This window comes from Phocoena phocoena, chromosome 6 (assembly GCF_963924675.1).
Source record: "Phocoena phocoena chromosome 6, mPhoPho1.1, whole genome shotgun sequence".
Taxonomy (NCBI): Eukaryota; Metazoa; Chordata; class Mammalia; order Artiodactyla; family Phocoenidae; genus Phocoena; species Phocoena phocoena.
Window position 1 is genome coordinate 60,569,724 of NC_089224.1, and position 21,953 is coordinate 60,591,676.

The 21,953-nt window shown below is 42.4% G+C and overlaps 1 protein-coding gene and 1 pseudogene across 1 annotated transcript in view; both read right to left on the reverse strand.

Moving 5' to 3' along the window:
• Nucleotides 1-7,974, reverse strand: part of SLC1A1 (solute carrier family 1 member 1) — a 60,482-nt gene extending 52,508 nt beyond the window's left edge. The window contains exon 1 of the mRNA XM_065879278.1: nt 7,879-7,974. Coding sequence (XP_065735350.1) covers nt 7,879-7,969 — 91 coding nt within the window. The 5' untranslated portion in view covers nt 7,970-7,974. The remainder of the gene's footprint in view (nt 1-7,878) is intronic.
• A 9,893-nt stretch (nt 7,975-17,867) lies between these two features.
• On the reverse strand, nt 17,868-17,967 carry LOC136125274 (U6 spliceosomal RNA; annotated as a pseudogene).
• Between the last annotated feature and the right edge of the window lie 3,986 nt (nt 17,968-21,953).

A 21,953-nucleotide genomic window follows, 5' to 3' on the forward strand; every position in this document is an offset into this window, starting at 1 on the left:
TCCATTAACAGAGGTGTTACTGTGGAGCGTTCTAATTACAACAGAGCACTCTTTGTCGCAGTTTGGGGCTGTTTTCCTCAGCAACTATAATGAATCAGCTCCTTCTAAATCTATCTGCTGTGCTAAACTACAGCTCTGAAGTGAATTATTGGCTTAATAGTAACTGTCTTCAATGTTGTCTTCTATTAGATGTATGTTTAACATTCAAAATAGGAAAGGCCATTGAAAAGACTTGCTACTTTAACAGACATTGCTGTGGGGGAGTTTAAGTGGGCCACTCAGTTCCATCTAAGATGAGCTCATTTTCTTCGAGAGTGCTGGAGTCCCCACCGTACTCGTGACCCCAGATCTCCAGCGACATCAACATGGGGGAGATCTGCAGTTCCTCAGGTGAACAGAGCTGCCTGGCACCAGGCCAGCGTGTCACTGACTCCCTATATAGGACAGCTATTTTCAGTCTCAGCTCTGCTAAAGGTAATCACAATTTCTCCCAAGTAATTAACATGGAAAGCTTTCTCTCTTAATAAGCAAGTGTTCATATGAGCACACATATGCTCTCCAACAGCTAATTCCTAATCCCATTTATTTACACCGTGTCTGAGCAACCCAAGATTTTTACTCATCTGAGCTACTATATGAGCTCCACCAAATCCAAATTTGGCATGTGATAATTTTCTCCATCTTATGTCGTCATTTGAAGCTTCCTTTATTTCTTATGCCCACTGCTCAAATTTCTGACAGATGGGTTAAGTTTGATCAGCCAAAAATCAGAATCTTTTCAGTGATTCCCCAACTCTGGTGGGTTCTGATTTGGTTTCAAAACTGAAAGCACCAGGCATAGGCATTCAAAGCCCAAAATTGTTTCCCTAATCCTTCAATATGTGGAACTAGGGACAAGTCAGCTAAAGGATCGCTTCTCAAAGGTACTTAATTAAGTAACATGCAAGATATATATACATGTATAGAAACAACGTAAGTTTATTAGACCTCACATTACTGTCGTGATGAATAATTTAAGGCTGACATAGAACATTACCCTGGTAACAGTCCCACACACAATTTACATTTTTACACCCCAAGTCACAGATGTAGAACAAATGACTCAACATCAAGGTCATTTTACCCTCCAGTAATGACTTTTAACCCTTCCTTAGTTCCCTAAGGAAGACTTCCTCTAACTCCCAGCAATGAACTGAGGAATGACTATACAAGCACACAGGTAAGGGATTTTAAAGCTAGAAGAAACTTCAGGGACTTTCTGACCCAGGGTCAACAAGTATGCAGCACACAGGCCACTATTTCCTGACCTTAAGCCCTTGGCAGACATCAGTAATCAATTTCAGAACTTTTCTTTCTCAACAAACATATCACGCCAGACAGTCCACTACCTATAAATTGGAGTTGGCACATGAATGAAATCTCTTTGATCTTCCAGCTAATCCGAACCCCTCTTCCTTCTGACAAGAAACAAAGATACACTTTTTTATATAGCATTTTAGAGTCAGTCTCATTACTTTAAGGTCTCCTTTCATTTTCTAGTGCCTGCTAAGGGTAATCAGAATGCTTTCGCCCTCTAGGGGTCTATAATCTAGTTTTGAAGAAGAAGAGTTTAACATGCTTGATAAGTATATGTAAACTAAGTGTTAATCTGTCTTACTGATGCAGATCAGAGGAGGCTGAAGTAGGCAGAGAAGAATGTATGGTGGAATTCAAGCTTAGCTTTGGGCTCATTTACTCATTCAATAAACAAGGATAACGTCTAACTATCTCTCTGAGTCATAAATGACACAACAATTTAACAAATGTATTGAGCCCACCAGGTATTGTGACAGGTGCTGTGGGTATAGAGAGGGGCAACACAGAATTCCTTCTCTCAAGGGCTCATGGGTCAGTGGGGAAGGCAGGAAATTAGAATACACTCTAACTATACAGTAACAAAAAGCAAGTAGACATTGGTTCTGTACAGTGGGAGAGCGTGATAGTTCTTTTCCAAGCTGCTGCCCGCTCCGGGACTTCCTCTCCTGCTAGACATCACCACCTCCTTCTCCCGAGGACTAAACCTAGCCAAGTCGCATCAGATCAACCTGCTGAACACCTCACAGAGCTGTCCTTTCCTTTCCACTCTCAATGCTGCTGCTCTGCTAAGGCCCCCATCTCTCTCTCTCTCTGCCTGGACCTTAACAGTAATCCCCTAGGGTGATCTGCCCACTTGCAAGATCACCCTTCTTGGATCCATTTTCCACATCCATCTGCCTCAAGGATCTTTTCTAAGCACAGTCCTGCCTATGTCATTGTCCAGTTTTGTCCTCAGGAGCATGTCTGGACTTATCAGCATGGCATTCCAGTCCCTCTAGGATCTGGCCGCCGACCTCCATGGCAGCCTTGCTTTTTCTCCCCCCATGTCCCTCAATCACACCCTTTGTGGCCAGTCACACCAAGCCACTTAGTTAGAAGGTAGAAAGGGCAGGCTTTGAAGGTGGAAAGAATAGCAGGGCAGCCTCATGGACAGAGGTGTAAGGGTGGCTCTGAGCCTAGAGTGGAGACCAGTCTGGCTGATCAGTCTGGCAAATCCCACAGGAGCAGTGTTCCTCCAGGGCACACACTGCAATTCTGAGAGTCCTGTGGAGGCATGTTGCAGCCCCTTCTCAGTCTCAGGGGAGAAAGGCGCCAACTACAGCCCAAAGTGCACACTACAGAATCCTCATACCCTATCCCGATGTGGCATACAGCCAGACCACCATGGTCCCCAGGAGGGTCTGCAAGGACCAAATATGACAGGGAGATGGGGAGCAAGATGGAGGACAGCAGTCCAAAGGGGGAGAAGGAAAAGTATAGGAAGACTGGGCATTCCCAGTTGTTATCTGAGTGATCCTGAGCGAGTCCTGCACTGTTCCAAGTCTGTTTCCTCGTGCATATAACGGTGAACGATAAGGCCTACTTTATAGTTGCAATATTTTTTTCATTGATTTTTCTTAAGTATTTCCTAAGATTTCACTAGCCATGATGGAAATGAGATTAGAAAAGTGTAAAATACATAGCAGAACAAGATCCTAACTTTCTTATACAGAACAATTATAAAATAAATCATTTTTTTAATTAAAAAAAAATACATAGCAGGTTAATTGTACTAGCCTCCTAAACTGGTCTCTCTGCTTCCACACTTGTCTCTGCTGTCTGTGGTCAAAAGAGCAGCCAGACAGGGAAAGCTGATTAAAAGATAATCAGACCATGTCACTGCTCTGCTCAACACCTTTTAATCGTTTCTCAACTCCCAGTAAAAGTCAAAGTCCTTATAAGAACTCACACCATCCTACTGCCTCTTCCCCCCACCTCCTCACTCCACCCCCATGCTCTTCCTTAAACACATCAGGATCTCCCTAGATACCTGCATTCCTTCACCTCTTTCCAGTCTCACTTCAATTCTCGCCTTCCCAGCAGGGTCTTCCCATTCTCCCTATTTCAACCTGCAATCCTCCAGCACCCTCTCTGCTTTACGTTACTCTGGAGCACTCTCACCATCTAACATACTCTACATTGTAGTTTACCTATTTTTCCGGTTTACTGTCTGCTTGTCTCCACTTGAACATAAGTCCCATGAGGACAGGGGTTTTTATTTTGTTCACTGTTATGTGCCCTGGTTCTAGAACAGTCCCTGGCACACAGTAGGTGCCCAATATATATTTGTTGAATGAGCGAATGATTTAAGCATCGGTTACTCTACAGGTATATTCCAAGGCTGAGCTGATTAGACGCCCAGCAGCACCAGGCCTGAGACCTGCCAGAGCACGAGTTTCATGATAACAAAATACATTCTGAATGCTGAGCTGCAGTCGTCTCCCTGCCCGATCCCCGATCTTCAGGAGCTTCACAGACACGCAGAAACTGAGCAAGAGAGCTTACACCATGACTCAAATTAGCACTGCCAGATACAAGAGCTCCGGCGTAGGAGACGTAAGGCTGGGTAGGGCAAGGGTTATTACTAAGAACATGAAGGAACTGTTCTCGATTTTGGACAATGGAATCTGAATCTGTAAATGACCCCTTTCTTTAGTGCTCCAAAGAAAATTATTCCGGATGAATAAGATTGCCAGCTCCTGTAAATAACAACAGCTATTTCCTTTCCTGAAAATCCACAACCTGGAAATCAGATTTTTCAAACGACTGAAATAAAGCACAACCTGGACAGAAAGATCAGGCTTTATGTTGTGAACGGGGTGAGGGTTCCATGAGTGCTTTACCAACATTATACACGCTATGATCAGTACTGGCTGACTTGGACACAGCCACAATCACAACGCTTGGACACAGAATTATCACACACAGATTCTGCTTGCACAGAATTCCCACTTAAAGCACTAAAATTCTTCCCTCGTAATTTCTGCCCCGTTAAGTGAAATGAGAATCAGGCTATGGGGCACAAAACAAAATGATTAATCCTTTCCATATCCTTTTAAAACAGTAAATAATGCTCTGGAGGCTGGTGTTCACCTAGACAGAACATGTCATCAAAACACTTGAGTCACCTTGGACTCAGAATTCTAGGCTGGACACCAAGCAGAACAGAGAAAGACCACGAGAGACCTTATTTTATAAGAAAATATTAATTTCCTCACAATGAAATTATTCAAATCATCTTAAAATGACATTTATTGAGTACCTGTTATATGCCAGTCACACAACTAGATATTTTCACATTATCTTAAACAACTCTAATAGCAAATGAGGTAATGACCTATATCCCTATTTTCCAGATGAGGAAATTGAGGATTCCAGAGAATCAGAGATTTTGTCTAAATGGTAGAACATGACAGTATCAGAATTCAAATCTAGAACTCTTGACTCCAGGCTCTGTGCTCATACTACTACACTATGGAAGCAGGGAAAAAGCCTGAAAGAATTGTAATAGATGCAATGAAAATTGTTCCTAATCAGATTTTAGTAAAGGCCTCTCACCTGAAAATCCAAGATATTATTTCCAGGACCTTGTAGGGTTTCACAGAAATTAACAAACATGGCCACTTAACTATTCAATCCCTTTATCTCATGAATAAGAATATGAGGAAGTATTTAGCTTTTAGCATCTCCTTGTCCATGAAAGAAATTAACTTTTACACCTAATAAAAATGACTTTTAATTTCATTTCCCCTCAAATGCTGTCTTCAAAAATCAGAGGCTTTAAGATGGCTGGGAAAAACCTTTGCCCCTTACTTCAAAAATCAAAATATTTTAAAGTGTCAGGGTTGCTGAATTATAGCAGGGACAAAACATTTCAATTTTAATCAGAAGATGATATTCTGTCAGGGTAATAATAAATAAGTTTAACTGTTTTTTCTTCTTTAAGATCCACATACTGAAAGGTACAGAAAGGAGGCTGCATGAGAGTGCTTGCGATTTCTGTATCAATCAAGACTGTTATAAAAATAAACTTACTATCATGGCCTAAAGGGCTTATGGATGGACTTAGCATCCCTGTTATAAGTTGGCTGCAATTTCACTTCTGGGTTTAAACCAGAATGAGTTAGCACAGACTACACAGACAGAGGTATGATTTTTGCACTCAAGCCCAGTGTTCCAAAGAATGAGGAAAGGAGGAGGACTCTGGGAAGTGCCTTGTGATGGACACATTGAGGGTGGTGTAGGCTTGACTTCTCAGACCAGGAGCTGAAATGCTCAGGGATGAAAGAGTTCAGTTGAGCGCTTACAATTTTTATATGGTGTTTTTCCTTTCTGGAGCAAAGTATCTGAATCAAGCTCCTGGGGCTTACCCACATTAAAACTGGAGGAAATTGCCCATCTGACACCAAAGGCCACGTCTCCAAAACAGACATGTTATCTCCTGTGACTCTGAAGACGTATTTATGCAACAAGTTCCAAAGGCCAGGGGACAATTTTCAAAATCTTTGCCAAACCAGCCTCCAGTGAATCGGTAAACTCAACACTGGTGTGCCACACTTGGTTAATAGGTGAGTATCTCTGGAAAACCCCACAGCTGAAAAGGCAGGATCATTTCACGCCCATGGGGGATTGGGAGGGAAATGCCAGGCTACCCAAAACCATCCTTAAAAAGGGATTTAACAATTAATTCTGGAATCTTGTCACTAGGAAAACAAACAAGGCCATCTCATCTATTTGGCTGAAATCACTCTCTCTGAGGCATCTGTTATTTAAAACGTGATGGGGTGGGATAACTCTTCCCTTAAAAACACCCTAACCAGGGACTTCCCTGGTGGCACAGTGGTTAAGACTCCGCCTGCCAATGCAGGGGACACGGGTTGGAGCCCGGGAAGAACCCACATGCCACGGAGCAACTAAGCCTGTGCGCCACAACTACTGAAGCTCACATGCCTAGAGCCCGTGCTCTGCAACAAGAGAAGTCACCGCAATGAGAAGCCCACGCACCACAATGAAGAGTAGCCCCCGCTTGCCGTAACTAGAGAAAGCCCGCGTGCAGCAACGAAGACCCAACGCAACCAACCAGCCAACCAACCAACCAAAACAAAACAAAACAAATGCCCTAAACCATGTGGCTCTTCTTGGGGAAAAGAGTTAAGCAGTCAAGACTTGCTCCTCTACTTCTCTCTTTTCCTCCCACACGTGGCCTCTGCTAAGGTAATTCCAGAATGTTATTTATTTACTAGAAACCTGACTTGACTTTGCATAAGGATCTGGAGGAACAAATCCGACCCTGAGGAATCCATTAACCTCCACAGACTTTTTTTGGGGGGGCGGGGGGGTTGGGCACCAAGAGGGGGAGCAAACAACACCAAATATTCTGAGATTCAGAAGCAGCCGCTGGAGAGAAAAGTGCATGAGGCTGGGAGAGGTACAGGCTAACCCTCTCCCCAGCTCCAGTTTCCAAATGGAAGGTGGGGTTTTCAAAGGAGCCTCACCTGCTGGGTGTCCCCACCTGTGCCAACTCTTAGAGGAAAGGAGGCAGTCTTGGCGCCAACGCCAAAGAGGAGCATCCCAGGGCCCAAGGTGTAAAACAGACTACCTGGCAGAAATTCAGAGTCTAAATAGGAACAACTCATACCTCTGAGCAATGGATCTGACATTCACCTAGTCCAGTGATTTCTCAGGAATGAATCACTTAAATACACCTTGTTTAAAAACAAGCACATATGACTTAAAAATTACTTTCAATAGAAAACCAATGTGGAGAGCAAGGAAGCTCAGGGAGGCTACCTCGGTAGATTTGCACGGGGGAAAGGGAGAAATCTGATAGCTCTCTTCCCCTTGACATGCTGCGGGCCACAACTACATACTCCTGAATTCAAGCACGAATCTGGCAGGTTTTCCGTGCCTCAGTGCGGGCAGCGGCTAGCCGCGTGGGAAGGCACTTTCCAGGCACTGCCCAGGGTGACCGACCGAAGGTAACATCCACCTCCTCCCTCCCTCCCCCCGGGAACCGGACCATCCCTGAGGTTCAGGTGCCTCTTCCAGTCCAATGGGAACCATCATCCACACTCAATCCCTGTCCGGACAACGCACGGTTCAGAAAAAAAAGGGGTGAGCAGATAGGATTTTAAAAATTAAACACATTTGCTTCCAAACGGGAAGAACCGAGAGCTCTTGCTTCCCTTTCTCCCTTGCAAGCCCCTTTGACCATTTTGGGTAAAGCAGGAACCCGCAGGCTCGCGGAACACCCAAACGGGAGTCCCGGAGGAGCTTTGTTCTTTGCACGCAGAAATCAACACCCTCAAGGGTAAGCCCCCGCGTGGTGTCCGAGGCCGAGGGGGAGCCGAGGGACCCGAGCATCGGGTGCGCCAATGCCGTGCCCACCCTCGCGCCCACCCTCGCACCCGCCCGCCCGGCACGCGGCCTGGGCGCTGGGAGGGCGTGAGGGTGCGCGCGTCGTCCACCCGCCACGCAGCTCACCTAGCACCACCGCAGCCACGGTGGAGAGTAGCAGCCAATTATTCCTCAGGAAGCGCTTCCAGTCGCATCCCTTCTTCGCCGGCTTCCCCATGGCTGGCGCCCGGGCTCCGAACCACAGGAGAGGCGGCCGCTCTTGTGCGTGGGGCTCGGCCGTGCGCGCGGGAGCCGGTGGAGCCCGGGGTCCGCCGGCGGCTCCGCGGCTCAGTGCAGGAGGGATGCGGGCGCGCTGGGGAGAGGGTGTGCGTTGGCCGCTGCCGCAGCCGCTGTCGCCGCCTCCGCCGCCACCTGAGCTCGCGCGCCGCTCCTGCAGCCCCTGCTAGCTCGGTGGCCGTGCGTGGCGGGCGCGCCCGGCTCCTCCTGCCGCCGCCGCGCTCTGCGGCGCCGCGGCCAACCAGCGAGGAAAGAGGGAGGAGCGGCCGGCCCAGGGAGGAGGGCGGGTGGGTGCGTGCGTGGTGCGCCCGGGGGTCCCGGTGGAGCAGGCGTGGGAGGGCTCCCACGCTGTGGCTGCAGCGGGGACGGCTACTCAGGGACCGCTGCGCTCCTCCCCAGCCTTAGGCTGGAGACTCTCGATTTTTTTGTTTTTTGTTTTTTTAATTGGTCAGGCTAGGTTTTCGGATTTATGGTTTCCTCCTCTTCCTAATCCAGAGGGGCGGAGTCGCTGGCCCCTTTGGTTTGGACTTCATTCGGCACACCAGCAAGCCTCCTCTTTCTCCATACCAGCCACTGCCAGTGCAGCACCGCAGTGGGGAGAGTCGTGGGGAACTGAGTTCTGTCTTGGGTCCCATTTGCTTCTCCACTGCAGCCTCGGATTGGCCAGAAGCCTGAAAAGCCTCCTAGAAACCTCTAGGAGGAGGGGGAAAAAAAGAGTGCTGGGGGGGGCGGTGAGTAGGACAGGACTTTGTGAACTTTCACACGAGGCCTCAAAGTCCCCTGCCCCCACAGGTATTGTTAACTCTCCTCCTTAAGCCGAGGGAGGTGACGCTCCCACAGGATGGTCTGTGGACCCAGGGCTTGGAATGGGCCCTCTTAGAACTTCACTGCCGCTCCTTGCGACCGGCTCTGTGGCCGCGCAAGGCCCCAAAGCTGTGAGACTTGGCAGAATGATTGGGACTGAAAAACCGACCGAGCAGTTCTGAGGAGAAGGTGGGCGGGCCCATCCCTAAGGCCAGATGCTTTGGAAAGGCAGACACAGGAGAGGTGGAGAAACTAGGTAAGTGCAGCTAAGTGAATTTTCTAATTCTCTTCCATTCTTCTACCCAGTTTTTTCACCCTCGCTTATACAAAACTTTTTCCTTCCCTTTTACCACGCCACTACCTCTGCAGCTCCAGTCTGCCTTCTCATTAGCTTTCCTAACGTTAAGTCAGCCCTGCACCTTTTTGCCAGACGTCTCCTCTGATTGGGGAGGGTGGGGGAATCTCCCAGCTAGATTTTCTGGTGACTAACCCCTCACAATTAGAGCTCCATTCCTTTGGCTTAAATTGACAGAAGTGTCCTTGAAGAGAAAATAAGTTTTATGAACCATGTACACTTTAGTATGAATGAGTTTATCAGCTACTTTCCAAAAAATAAATTTTGAGAGAAGGAAAGCTAGAGGGAAAGATCTGAAGAAATGTCAGAAGAAGGGAAACTATTGAGAAAGAGGGGACAAAGACATCCATCCCACAGTAAAAAAGCTGGAAATACTCAGATGTTCAAGGTGAAGAGTGGTAAATATATTATGGAACTGCCACGTAACTGTACATTATGCAGCGTCTATAAAAGAAGTTTATGAAATTTCTAATAGCATAGGGTAGCACATGTCATAATATGAGGTAAAACCGGAAGATGAAAATTGTATATATCACGTGATCACAACTATGTAAAACAAACCTAGAGCAAAACCATGTACTTAGAAAAAAGTCTAGAAGGAAACACAAAATTTTAACAGTGGTCATTCTTGAGTGATATTATTACTTGAATCTTTTTGCTTTCTATTTTTCTGTATTTTCTAAAGTGTTTACCATAAGCATACCTGTGCCCATTACAGTGTGGATAGGGCTGTATTTAAGAAATAAAGAGGTCCTAAAGAGAAAAGCGTGGAAGAATCTAAGCAGACTTTGTACATCACAATTTTTTGAGGTGTATGTAGTGAGATAATTACACCTGGGTTTTGGGAGTAGGATATTTAGGTTTAAATCCCAGCACTACCACTTACCAGCTGGGTGACCTTGGGCAAGTTGCTTAAATTTTTTTGTGTCTCAGTTTCTACATCTGTAAATGGGGGCATTAATAGTATTTATCTCATGAGGGTATTGTAAGAACTGAATACTAGAATGTATGTAAAAGACTTAGAACAGTGTCTGGCATACAAGCGTCATCATGAGTTTTACTTGGGGGTCAACCTGGACAGGCATCTTTTTACTTCCTCTCGTTGCCTGCCTGTCATGAACACACCCTGAGCCACTTCACACCCACAAGAACCCTGGTATACATATATTTTATTATTAATTTTTATTGGAGTATAGTTGCTTTACAATGTTGTGTTCGTTTCTGCTGTACAGCAAAGTGAATCAGCTATACGTATATATATATATATATATATATGCTCTCTTTTTTGTATTTCCTTCCCATTTAGGTCACCACAGAGCACTGAGTAGAGTTCCCTCTGCTATACAGTAGGTTCTCATTAGTAATCTATTTTATACATAGTAGTGTATATATGTAAATGCCAACCTCCCAATTCATCCCACCCCCCTTTTCCCCCCAGTATCCATATGTTTGTTCCCTATGTCTGTGTCTATTTCTGCTTTACAAATAAGTTCATCAGTTTATTTTTCTAGATTCCACATATAAGCAATATTATACGATACTTGTTTTTCTGACTTAACTCTGTATGACAGTCTCTAGGTCCATCCACATCTGTGCAGACTGCACAATTACTAGAACCCTTGTATATTGGTCAATAGTAATTGCCTTTAGAGTTACAATCAGTGGACCCTGAATCTATTGTACTTTCACACCTAAAGCCCATATAGTACATATTCATTTTATGCTTATTTAAATTATGCAATTTTAGGATAGTGCAATATAAAAAGAAAAATAGAGTCTAAACATATACACTCATTTTGAAATAATTAAAATCTCCTAAATTAAAAATAAAAGTCAAGAATCGAAGAAGTTCAAAGCACGTGGGCCAAGTGAATTATAAACTATGTTTATGCTATTGCTACATGGCAGGTCCACTTTAGCTGGTAATAAAAGGTAATTAATAAGCAAACACTGATAATACACTTAACATTTGCCAGACACCCTTCTAACCACTTTATACGTAGTAACTACTTTGGTCCTCACAACAACTTAATGAAGTAGGGACTATTGTTACCTCATGGGGCTGCTGGAAGAATCAAGTGAGATATTGTGTATTATTATTATCTTCATTTTACAGCTGAGGAATCTAAGGCAAAAAGAGGTTAAGTAACTTGCTTAAGTTCCCTCTATTAGTAAGAGAAGGATCAAGGGTTGAACTAGGTGGTCTTGCTCAAGCTAAATGCACAAACTGCATTAAACCAAAGGTCCTCAACCCTCGGGCCACGGACTGGTACCAGTTCATGATACCAGTTCATGGCCTGTTAGGAACTGGGCCGCACAGCAGGAGGTGAGCAGCAGGCAAGTGAGGGAAGCTTCATTTGCATTTACAGCCTCTCCCCATCGCTAGCATTACCGCCTGAGCTCCGCCTCCTGTCAGATCAGCGGTGGCAAACCCTACTGTGAACTGTGCATTCGAGGGATCTAGGGATCTAGGTTGCGCGCTCCTTATGAGAATCTAATGCCAGATCACCTGAGGGGGGTTGCTGAGGCGGTGCTGGGGAGCGGCTGCAAATGCAAATTCTCATTAGCAGAGAGGTCTGACTGCACAGCGACCATAATAAATCAATTGCTTGCAGACTCATATCAAAACCCAATCAGTGAGGGGCAAGTGACAAGCTGCATCTGGTGGCAGGCTTTATAGTGGCAAGTTAATTGATGTACTTCAGTTGTACAGCTGCATCTGGTGGCAGGCTTTAAGTCAGAATCTGACACTTACTTTAGTCCACACTTGGCCCACCCATTATTATATGTACCACTTCCGTTCGTGCCTCTTTCCCACACTGCACACTTGTCTCAGTCACAGTTGTGGTAAGCCCACAAGCTAACCCTAGCCAAAATGAGTAAAAAACAAACATCACTGGAGAGCCTCTTTGAAGAGGGGTAAAGACCCAATGATGAGACAGCAGAAGACTCTAAGACTGCCAACAAAAAGAAAGCTGCATTGAAAAGAAAATACCAAGAGTCCTACTTAAATTACAGGTTCATTGCAACAGGTGATTCACATTCTCCAAGCCCGCTTTGTATAATATGTGGTGACCGGCTCTCCAACGAAGCCAAGAAATCTTCAAAACTGCTTCGTCACATGGAGACCAAGCACCCTGCATTTCTTTTTTCAAAAGAAAGAAACGTGAACACGAAGAACAGAAGCAATTATTGAAGGCCACCACTTCATCAAATATGTCTGCACTGACAGCATGGTCCTTAGTGGCTAACTGCATTGCTAAAGCTAAGAAGCCCTGTACTATTGGTGAAGAGTTGATCCTGCCTGCTGCTAAGGACATTTGTCATGAACTTGTAGGAGAGGCTGCAGTTCAAAAGGTGACACGTGTTCCTCTTTTGGCTAGCACCATAACTAGATGAATTGATGAAATAGCAGAGGATACTGTGGCACGGTTGTTAGGATTAATGAATCACCGTGGTACGCAGTCCAGGTTGACGAGTCTACCGATGTTGACAACAAGGCAACAATGCTTGTTTTTGTGCGATATATTTTTCAGGAGGATGTGCAGGAGGACATGTTATGTGCACTTTTGTTGCTAACCAACACCACAGCTGCAGAACTGTTCAGTTCTTTGAATGATTACATATCAGGAAAACTGATTTGGTCATTTTGTGTTGGTATATGCACAGACGGAGTGGCTGCTATGACTGGATGGCTTTTTGATATCACTACTTGAGTCAAAGAGGTCACTTCTGAATGTGAGTCTACGCACTGCGTCATCCATAGAGAAATGCTGGCTAGCCAAAAAATGTCACCTGAACTTAACAGTGTTTTGCAGGATGTGATTAAAATTATCAACGACATTAAAGTACATGCCCTTAACTCACGTCTGTTCACGCAGCTCTGTGAGGAGATGGACACAGAGCACACACGTCTTCTCTTATACACAGAAGTGAAATGGCTTTCTAAAGGTAGATCACTGGCCAGAGTTTTTGAGTTACGAGAGCTGCTCCAGATATTTCTTTTAGATAAACAGTCACCCCTGGCGGCACATTCACATTTCAGTGACACAGAATGTGTCGCAAAACTTGCTTACTTGTGTGACATATTCAACCTGCTCAATGAACTCAATCTGTCACTTCAGGGGAGAATGACAGCTGTGTTCAAGACGGCAGATAAAGTGGCTGCATTCAAAGCCAAACTGGAATTATCGAGGCGACGAGTGAACATTGGGATTTTTGACACGTTTCAAACATTAGCAGAGATTTTGAAAGAGACTGAGCCAGGGCCTTCTTTCTCACAGCTGGTGCATGATCACCTGTCTCAGCTTTCAGAAGAGTTTGAGCATTACTTCCCAACCACAAAAGACCCCCGAACTGGGAAGGAATGGATCCGCGACCGGTTTGTGAATAAGCCAGGTGAATCGACTTTGTGCTAGAAGAGGATCAACTGCTTGAGATCTCAAATGATGGTGGCCTTAAAAGTATGTTTGAGACAACTTCAAATCTCCATACGTTCTGGATTAAAGTCAAGGCGGAATATCCTGAGATTGCCACAAAAGAACTGAAAAGCCTCCTTCCATTTCCAACATCCTGTCTTTGTGAAGCAGGGTTTTCTGCAGTGACAGCAACCAAAACGAGATTACGGAGTAGACTGGGCTGAAGGAAGGAACACAGTTCATGTGTCACTGTCTCCCATCACCTCCAGATGGGACCGTCTAGTTGCAGGAAAACAAGCTCAGGGCTCCCACTGATTCTGCATTATGGTGAGTTGTATAATTATTTCATTATATATTACAATGTAATAGTAATAGAAATAAAGTGCACCATAAATGTAATGAGCTTGAATCATCCCGAAACCATCCCCCCCCACTCCACCCCCACCCCGGTCTGTGAAAAAATTGTCTTCCACGAAACTGGTCCCTGGTGCCAAAAAGGTTGGGGACTGCTGCATTAAACCACCACCTCTTATATGAGGATCAAATACAGAATTGTTATGGGAAAATTACTCTTGAGTTACATGAATTTTACTTTATGCAAGATCTTCAAGAATCCCTCCGTTCACATCCAAGAGACACTATGGTGTCCTACAGTGCTCTGCTGAAGTGGAAACTGCATACATTTTATGGGGCAGTGGTTGAACTCTCGAATCCTCTCCCCATTGCTGCTACTGGAACTTAATAATTCTATGTTATTTCTCTGCCTAAGACAAGAAATGGTGTAGGAAGCACCACTTTGGGAAGGGGGGAAATTGGAGACCCCTAGTGCTCAAGTTCCATTCTTTCTTACTTTCTTAGCCTGGGATAGTCATGGACACAAATGATCACAAATTCGACGAGAGTGAAGAGGCATCTCCCTTGTAAACTCTACCTGAGGGGATCTTGACCACTCAGCTCCTGGAACAAAAACTTCACTCCCCTGGGATAAGATCTTAAACCCAAGTAGAAAGCAGTGTTAGAATTTTACCCCCTCCAGTAGATGTTAACATCTCCCTTTTTTCCAGGTCCCTCACGTTCCTTATCCTGCTGAAATACACCTTTGGCCAGTTCTTACTAGATTACATTTTGCCAGTGCGCTTGCTTGCTCTTATCCTCCCTCCCTCCCTTCCTTCCTCCTTCCCTCCCTCCCTCCCTTCCTTCCTTTCTTTCTGCCATTTAAGTAACTATGCCATTTCCTTTATTGTTATTGTTCTCCACCCCCCCCCCTTTTAAATTGTTAACTCATGGACTCTCTTGTTAGTAATTAAAGAAAGGAGACTTCAACTTTGCCACACAAGGTTAAATGAGCAGGTGACAACCTGGCCTTATATATTAATTGGGATAGAAATGGAAAGGGGCATTCAGAAACAAAAAGTAAGGCATCAGCTTCTGAGCATCTCTCAAAATAATATGCTGGTTGCATTCTACCACCATAAAACATATGCAGTTGGATGCTTTGTCCTCAGGCTGTGGTAATGGGGAGAAGGAGGTCATGGGTACCACAGTCTCCTTCAGCGTCTACAGCTGTGCAGCCATTCATGACTGATAGATGGTAAGAAGGATGCTGTCAGCATATTCAGATGCCCTTTTTAGCAATCTCTTTTTTATCTTCCAATCTTGATTTGGATTTCTCTTGGAATTAAAAATTATGGAGTAAAAGAACTGTAATTCATTAAATCTTCACAATAGTTCTCCAAGCAATATTTTATAAAGATGATTTGACCTGAAGAGACATGTTAGTTAGATATCCTTGAACTCTTGGATTCAACAGAACTTTGCCCCATAGGCTTTATTGCTTACTCTGACAAACTGAAGAGCAATTCCGTTTCATTTTAAAACATGAAAAAAATAAGTTATCTGCTTCGTAGAAGCTGTGTGTCCTTGAACAAGTCATTTAATCTCTCTGAACCTCAATTTTCTCATCTGAAGATATCATTTAAAGTAATACAAATGGTCAATATGTATTTGAAACATATGAAAAAATTTTCAATCTCACTAGTACTCAAAGAAATGAACATTTAAACCAATATTTGTTTACCAGCTGAACAAAGATATTTTAACATAAAATTTTATTTTATTTTATTTTTTCACATCTTTATTGGAGTATAAATGCTTTACAATGTTGTGTTAGTTTCTGCTGTACAACAAAGTGAATCAGCTACATGTATACATATGTCCCCATATCCCCTCCCTCTTGCGTCTCCCTCCCACCCTTCCTATCCCACCCTTCTAGGTCATCACAAAGCACCAAACTGATCTCCCTGTGCTTTGCAGCTGCTTCCCACTAGCCATCCATTTTACATTTGGTAGTGTATATGTGTCAATGCTACTCTCTCACTTCATCTCAGCTTCCCCTTCCCCCCCATGCCCTCAAGTCTGTTCTCTACGTCTGTGTCTTTATTCCTGCCCTGCCACTAAGTTCATCAGTACCACTTTTTAAAATTCCATATATATGCATTAGCATACGGTATTTGGTTTTCACTTTCTGCCTTACTTCACTCTGTGTGACAGATTCTAGGTCCATCCACCTCACTACAAATAACTCAATTTCGTTCCTTTTTACGGCTGAGTAATATTCCATTGTATATAATAGCATAAAATATTTTAAAATTCACAATTATAAAATTTACAGTTTTAACATTTTAATTATAAATTTAGAGAAGGTAAGGAAAAGTGGGCAGTGTCACACACTGCTGGTGGACCTGGAAAATGCTATGATTTTTCTAAGGATAATTAGGCATTTTGTAATCTTTCCATCAAAAGTGTTTATATTCTTTAATTCAACCAGTCTACTTCTAGAAGTTTATACCAAAATAATACTACAGGGCTGTTCATCCCAACTCAGTTGGAAACAACTTAACTGTCTAGTATAGTGGATTGGCTAAAGATTGATTAAGTGTGTAAAAATACACTGGACAATGGAACACCACTCAGGGATTAAAAAGCATATTTTAGCAGAATATTAAATTACGTGGGAAAATGGTAAACACACACATACAACTGTGTTTTGAGATCGCAAAATTAATAAACAGTGGGTGGGTTGCTTTTTACAATGAAGATGTAGTCATTTATTATTTTTAAACCTAAAAAGATAAAACTTAAACTATGCATATTATAATTCCAAGTAAGTCTCTGTGTGTGTGTGCGCATGTGTATAAGAGTGGTGATATGAAAGTTATTAATGTGCTTTTTTCGTTTTCCTTTCTGAACATATGTTCTTTGCCCTGCTAGGCTAAGGTATTCATATGCTTAGGAGATTTGTTATAGAAGGAATTTAAAGGAAATAAAAATGTACTAACATTACACTTCTGCATTATATATAATAATATTATTAATAATAATTGTGAGAAAGAATGTTCCATATTCCTTCATCTCCCCACTAGAATATCAAAAGATCCAGTTCACAGAATTTTCCTGTAGTGTAGGAACGATACCCTTCTATCTATGGCAGCTGTCACTCTACTGGAGCAGGAGGTTAACACATAGGGGAATTAGAAGAAAAACTTACCACTTTCTAGTCAAGGGAATGGTGGGAGGAAGAAACAGAGAGAAGGAGAGATGTTGATCCTGTTTTCTCTCCAGGCAGACTTCATCCAGGAAGGGGGTGTATGTTAGAGAAAAGGGGGTAGCAGCTGTCCCCTACTCCCTATTATGAGGCTGCTTCCCAGGCTGTCCTTTACCAACCTGGGGTGCAACTACATCAATGCAAATGTGGCAGGACAGTGTGATCAGGCAGCAAGAAGCTCTGAGATTTTACTTCTCAACCACGCTCTGTTCCTGGTGGCAGGGGTGCTGAGCTGGCAGTCACAGAATGGTCATGGCAGGATGAGGAGACTCTTCTTAGAGTCTGGGGGGAAACCATGTGAACTGGCCTCATGCAGAGACTCACTTATTTGTTACTTAGCGATAGCTGAGGTGAGACGGAGGCTGTGGGTAGATGCCCATTGGCTCTGGCTCTAACAAAGTAAAGGAAAGGACAGAAATATATCTTCACAGCAGCAGATTTCAACCAAGAAGGCCCACAGGGCAAGTTCCAACCAGAAACACAGAGGACAGTGCTCTGGAAACCAAGATCCAAATGAGTCCACACATTACACTGGGTTGTTAATTTTGCATAGTCTCTTTTATTCTACAACAGATGCTCCTCATCTCATTTGTTCAGGGGTCATTTGTCCTACAAAATTCCCCATATTCTGGATTTGTCTGGTTGTTCCTTTCTTTTTTAAAATATGGAACGCTTCATGAATTTGTGTGCTATCCTTGCAAAGCGGCCATGCTAATCTTCTCTGTATCATTCCAGTTTTAGTATATGTGTGTCTTCATGGTGGCAATTAATTTGTTTCTCTACCTCCACTTTTTCCTCTAAGCTGGTGATTAGATCTGGAGGTTTGATGTTTAGCAATGCTAAGATTGAACAGTGGATTCTGATGTTGCCAGCCTGATTCATCCGTGATAAATTCACCCATCAACCCTTTTGAATATTGTTTTGGCATCTGTTGGTGATGGTTGCTTAATACCATTTTGTTTAATTCATTCTAATTCTATCATTCCTTCTGAACACATTTGCTGAGATTCTTCCGTAAAAAGAATTTCTACCTCATCAACTGTTTGGTTACCCTGAAATAGAGTTTGTATGCAAAAGGCAGGATTCATGCTTAATTTCCTCCCTTTATTGGTTTTCTCAGTAATGAATTGGTACACTAGAAACATCCAATGGTGATTGATGAGGTTTTGTGTTTTTATTTTTTGTTAGTATTATTATGAACACATGGATTTATGTGTTGTGGATGGTTTTATGTGTTTCAGTCAGTTATAATCATGATTCTTTTCCTTGCTCAAATTGTCCCATCTTTGGTCAATGGGAGCCCCTTCATTTTGACTCCTGTGTCCTTTTGACAGAACTATTTGTCTTCAGTAGTGTCCTTATTTTCTGGGTCAGCAAGATGTCCCAAGGCCATCTCTTAGATTTCTTGCCCTGGAGCTAGAATCAGCCATTTCTCAAAAGAGTCCGGGTTCCTCTTGGTGGAGAATAGTATTTAGAAGCTATGATCTTGGTGATGGGGGTGCTCATTGCTACTAGGTTGTCAATGCTTCTAGACCTTTTTAGTGGACAGCCCTCAGAAATACATATTTCATGGTAAGAGACAAATATATAATGAGTTCATACTGATGTTTCCTGTACAGTTGTTTTATTATTGTAAAATATTCATAATTAATTTTACCACGTAAGCAATTTTTAAATGTATGAGTTTGTGACATTAAGTACATTCACATTGTTCGGCAAGCATCACCACCATCTGTCTCCAGGGCTTTCTCATCTTCCTAGACTGAAACTTTGTACTCATTAGACACTAACTCCCCACTCCCTTTTCCTCCAGCTCCTGGAAACCACCATTCTACTTACTATATTTATGAATATTTTCCCTTACGCGGCTGGTTTATTTCACTTAGCATAATGTCCTCAAGGGTCATCCATGTTGTGGCATGTAATTTCTTACTTTTTAAGGGTGAATTATGTATACATTGATGTATATACCACATATTGTTTATCCATTCATTCGTTGATGAACACTTGGGTTTTTTCCAAATTTTGGCCGTTGTGAATAATGCTGCTACAATAATGGGTGTATAAATACCTGTTCGAGTCCCTGTTTTCAATTCTTCTGTGTATATATCTGGAAGTGGAATTGCTGGATCATATGGTAATTCTATGTTTAATATTTTGAGGAACTGCCATACCATTTTTTAAATTGGTTGCACCATTTTACGTTCCAACCAGCAAAGCACAAGGGTTCCAGTTTCTCCACATCCTCATCAATACTTGTTATCTTAATAGTAGGTATCCCAATGGGTGTGAATCAATTCAAGTTTAAGATTACAGAGTTTTGATTGAACTTCTTTGATTTTACTCATATCAATTTTCTCTTTACTTCGAAAATCGTGGTTCCCAAAGACATTAATTGAAGTATTTATTTCCTAATCCTATAATGTATATATAATAGTTTTAAAAAAGTATCAATATTACTTCTAATAATAAGACCACTGAATGCAGCTTAAGAATTCTTTGTGGTTCTTTTGTCACCCAGATATATACCACAAGGGATATATAGTCAAATTTCTGTGTTTGAAAGTCACTCAACAAACATAACTAAAGAGAAACAGAGTCATAGATACAGAGAATAAACAGATGTTTCCTCAGGTTGGGGGGATGGGATGAGAGAAATAGATGAAGGAGATTAAGAGGTACAAACTTTAAGTTACAAATTAAATGTCACAGGTATGAAATGTATAGTGTGAGGAATATAGTCAATAATTATGTGATATCTTTAGTGACAGATGATAACTATTCTTATCATGGTGATCATTTTGAAATGTACAGAAATATCGATTTATTATGTTGGGTGCCAGGAACTAATGTAGTGTCGTAGGTCAATCATACTTCAAAAACAAACAGACAAACTCATACAAAAAGAGATCAGATTTGTGGTCATTGGGGGGTGGGGGAAAAGGAATTGGGTGAAGGTGGTCAAAAGGTACAAACTTCCAGTTATAAGATAAATAAGTACAATATGATAAATATAATGAACACATCTGTGCGTTATATGTGAAAGTTGTTAAGAGAGTAAACCCTAAGAGTTCTCATGATAAGGAAAGAATCTTTTTCTCTTTCTTTAATGTTGCATCTCTATGAGATGATGGATGTTCACTAACTTACTGTGGTCATCATTTCATGATGTATGTAAGTCAAATCATGATGCTCTACACCTTAAACTTATACAGTGCTGTATGTCAATTATACCTCAACAAAACTAGAAGGAAAAAAAAAAACCACGGGTAGAATTACAAGGAAAACGACCAAAGAGTCAAAAATAATAAAACAGCACAACACTGTGAAGGCACCAAATGCCACTGAACTGTACACTTTAAAATGGTTAATTGTATGTTATGTGAATTTTACCTGAATAAAAAAACTGAATTTAAAAAAGTCACTTGAAATAATTATTTGCCCTGTGTATTTATGCCATCAATTTGATATACAGTTAGAATTATAGGTTTCCATTTGGTGTCAATTTTTTTTATATTTTTATTTTTTGGCCACACTGCATGGCATGCATGAGCTTAGTTCCCCCACCAGGGATCGAACCCGTTCCCCCTGCAGTGGAAGCTCAGGGTCTTAACCACTGGACCGCCAGGGAAGTGGTTTTCAAATTTTAGAAATTGGTTTTTAAAAATTCAGTGATTTTTAAGATATGTAAAAACTTTTACATAGTTCAGTCAAAACTGTAAAACAGCACAGAGAATTCTCCATCTCCTTTCTTCCTTTACTCCCCTACCTCCCACCATATGTAACAATTAGCAGATATCTCTTACTGTTTGGTTTATCCTTTAGTTGCTTCTTTTTAGGAAATAGAAAGAAATATTTATATTCTCCTTCCCTTTATTACACAAAAGTGACATTTTACAAGCCCTGTTCTAGGCCTCACTTTTTTTCATTTATCCTGGTGCTCACTCAGTGTTACGTACAGAGATCTTCCTCATTCCTTTTTCTGTTCAATACTCCTTTGTGTAGGTCTTATTGTAAAGAAAACTTCCTCATTCCTTTGAACTGCTACGGAATATTATACTGTGTGAATAAACCCATAGTTAATTTAACAAGCTCCCTACAGCTGCTATGGAGGTTCCTCAAAAAACTAAAAATAGAGCTATGATACGATCCTGCAATCCCACTCCTGGGCATATATCTGGAGAAAACCATAATTTGAAAAGATAATGCACCCCAATGTTCATTGCAGCACTATTTACAATACTCAAGACATGGAAGCAACCTAAATGTCCATTGACAGATGAGTGGATAAAGAAGATGTGGTATACGCACACAATGGAATATTACTCAGCCATAAAAAAGGGATGAAATAATGCCATTTGCAGCAACTAGATGGACCTAGAGATTATCATACTAAGTGAAGTAAGCCAGACAGAGAAAGACAAATATGATATCGCTTATATGTGGAATTTTAAAAAATGATACAAATGACAGGAATTCCCTGGTGGTCCAGTGGTTAGGACTCCGTGCTTTCACTGCTGAAGACCTGGGTTCCATCCCTGGTCAGGGAACTGAGATCCCACAAGGTGTGCGGCACAGCCAAAAAAAAGATACAAATGAACATGTATACAAAACAGAAATAGACCCACAGACATAGAAAACAAACTTATGGTTACCGAAGGGGAAAGGGCAGGGAGAGGGATAAATTAGGAGTTTGGAAATAACATATACACACCACTATATATAAAATAGATAACCAACAAGG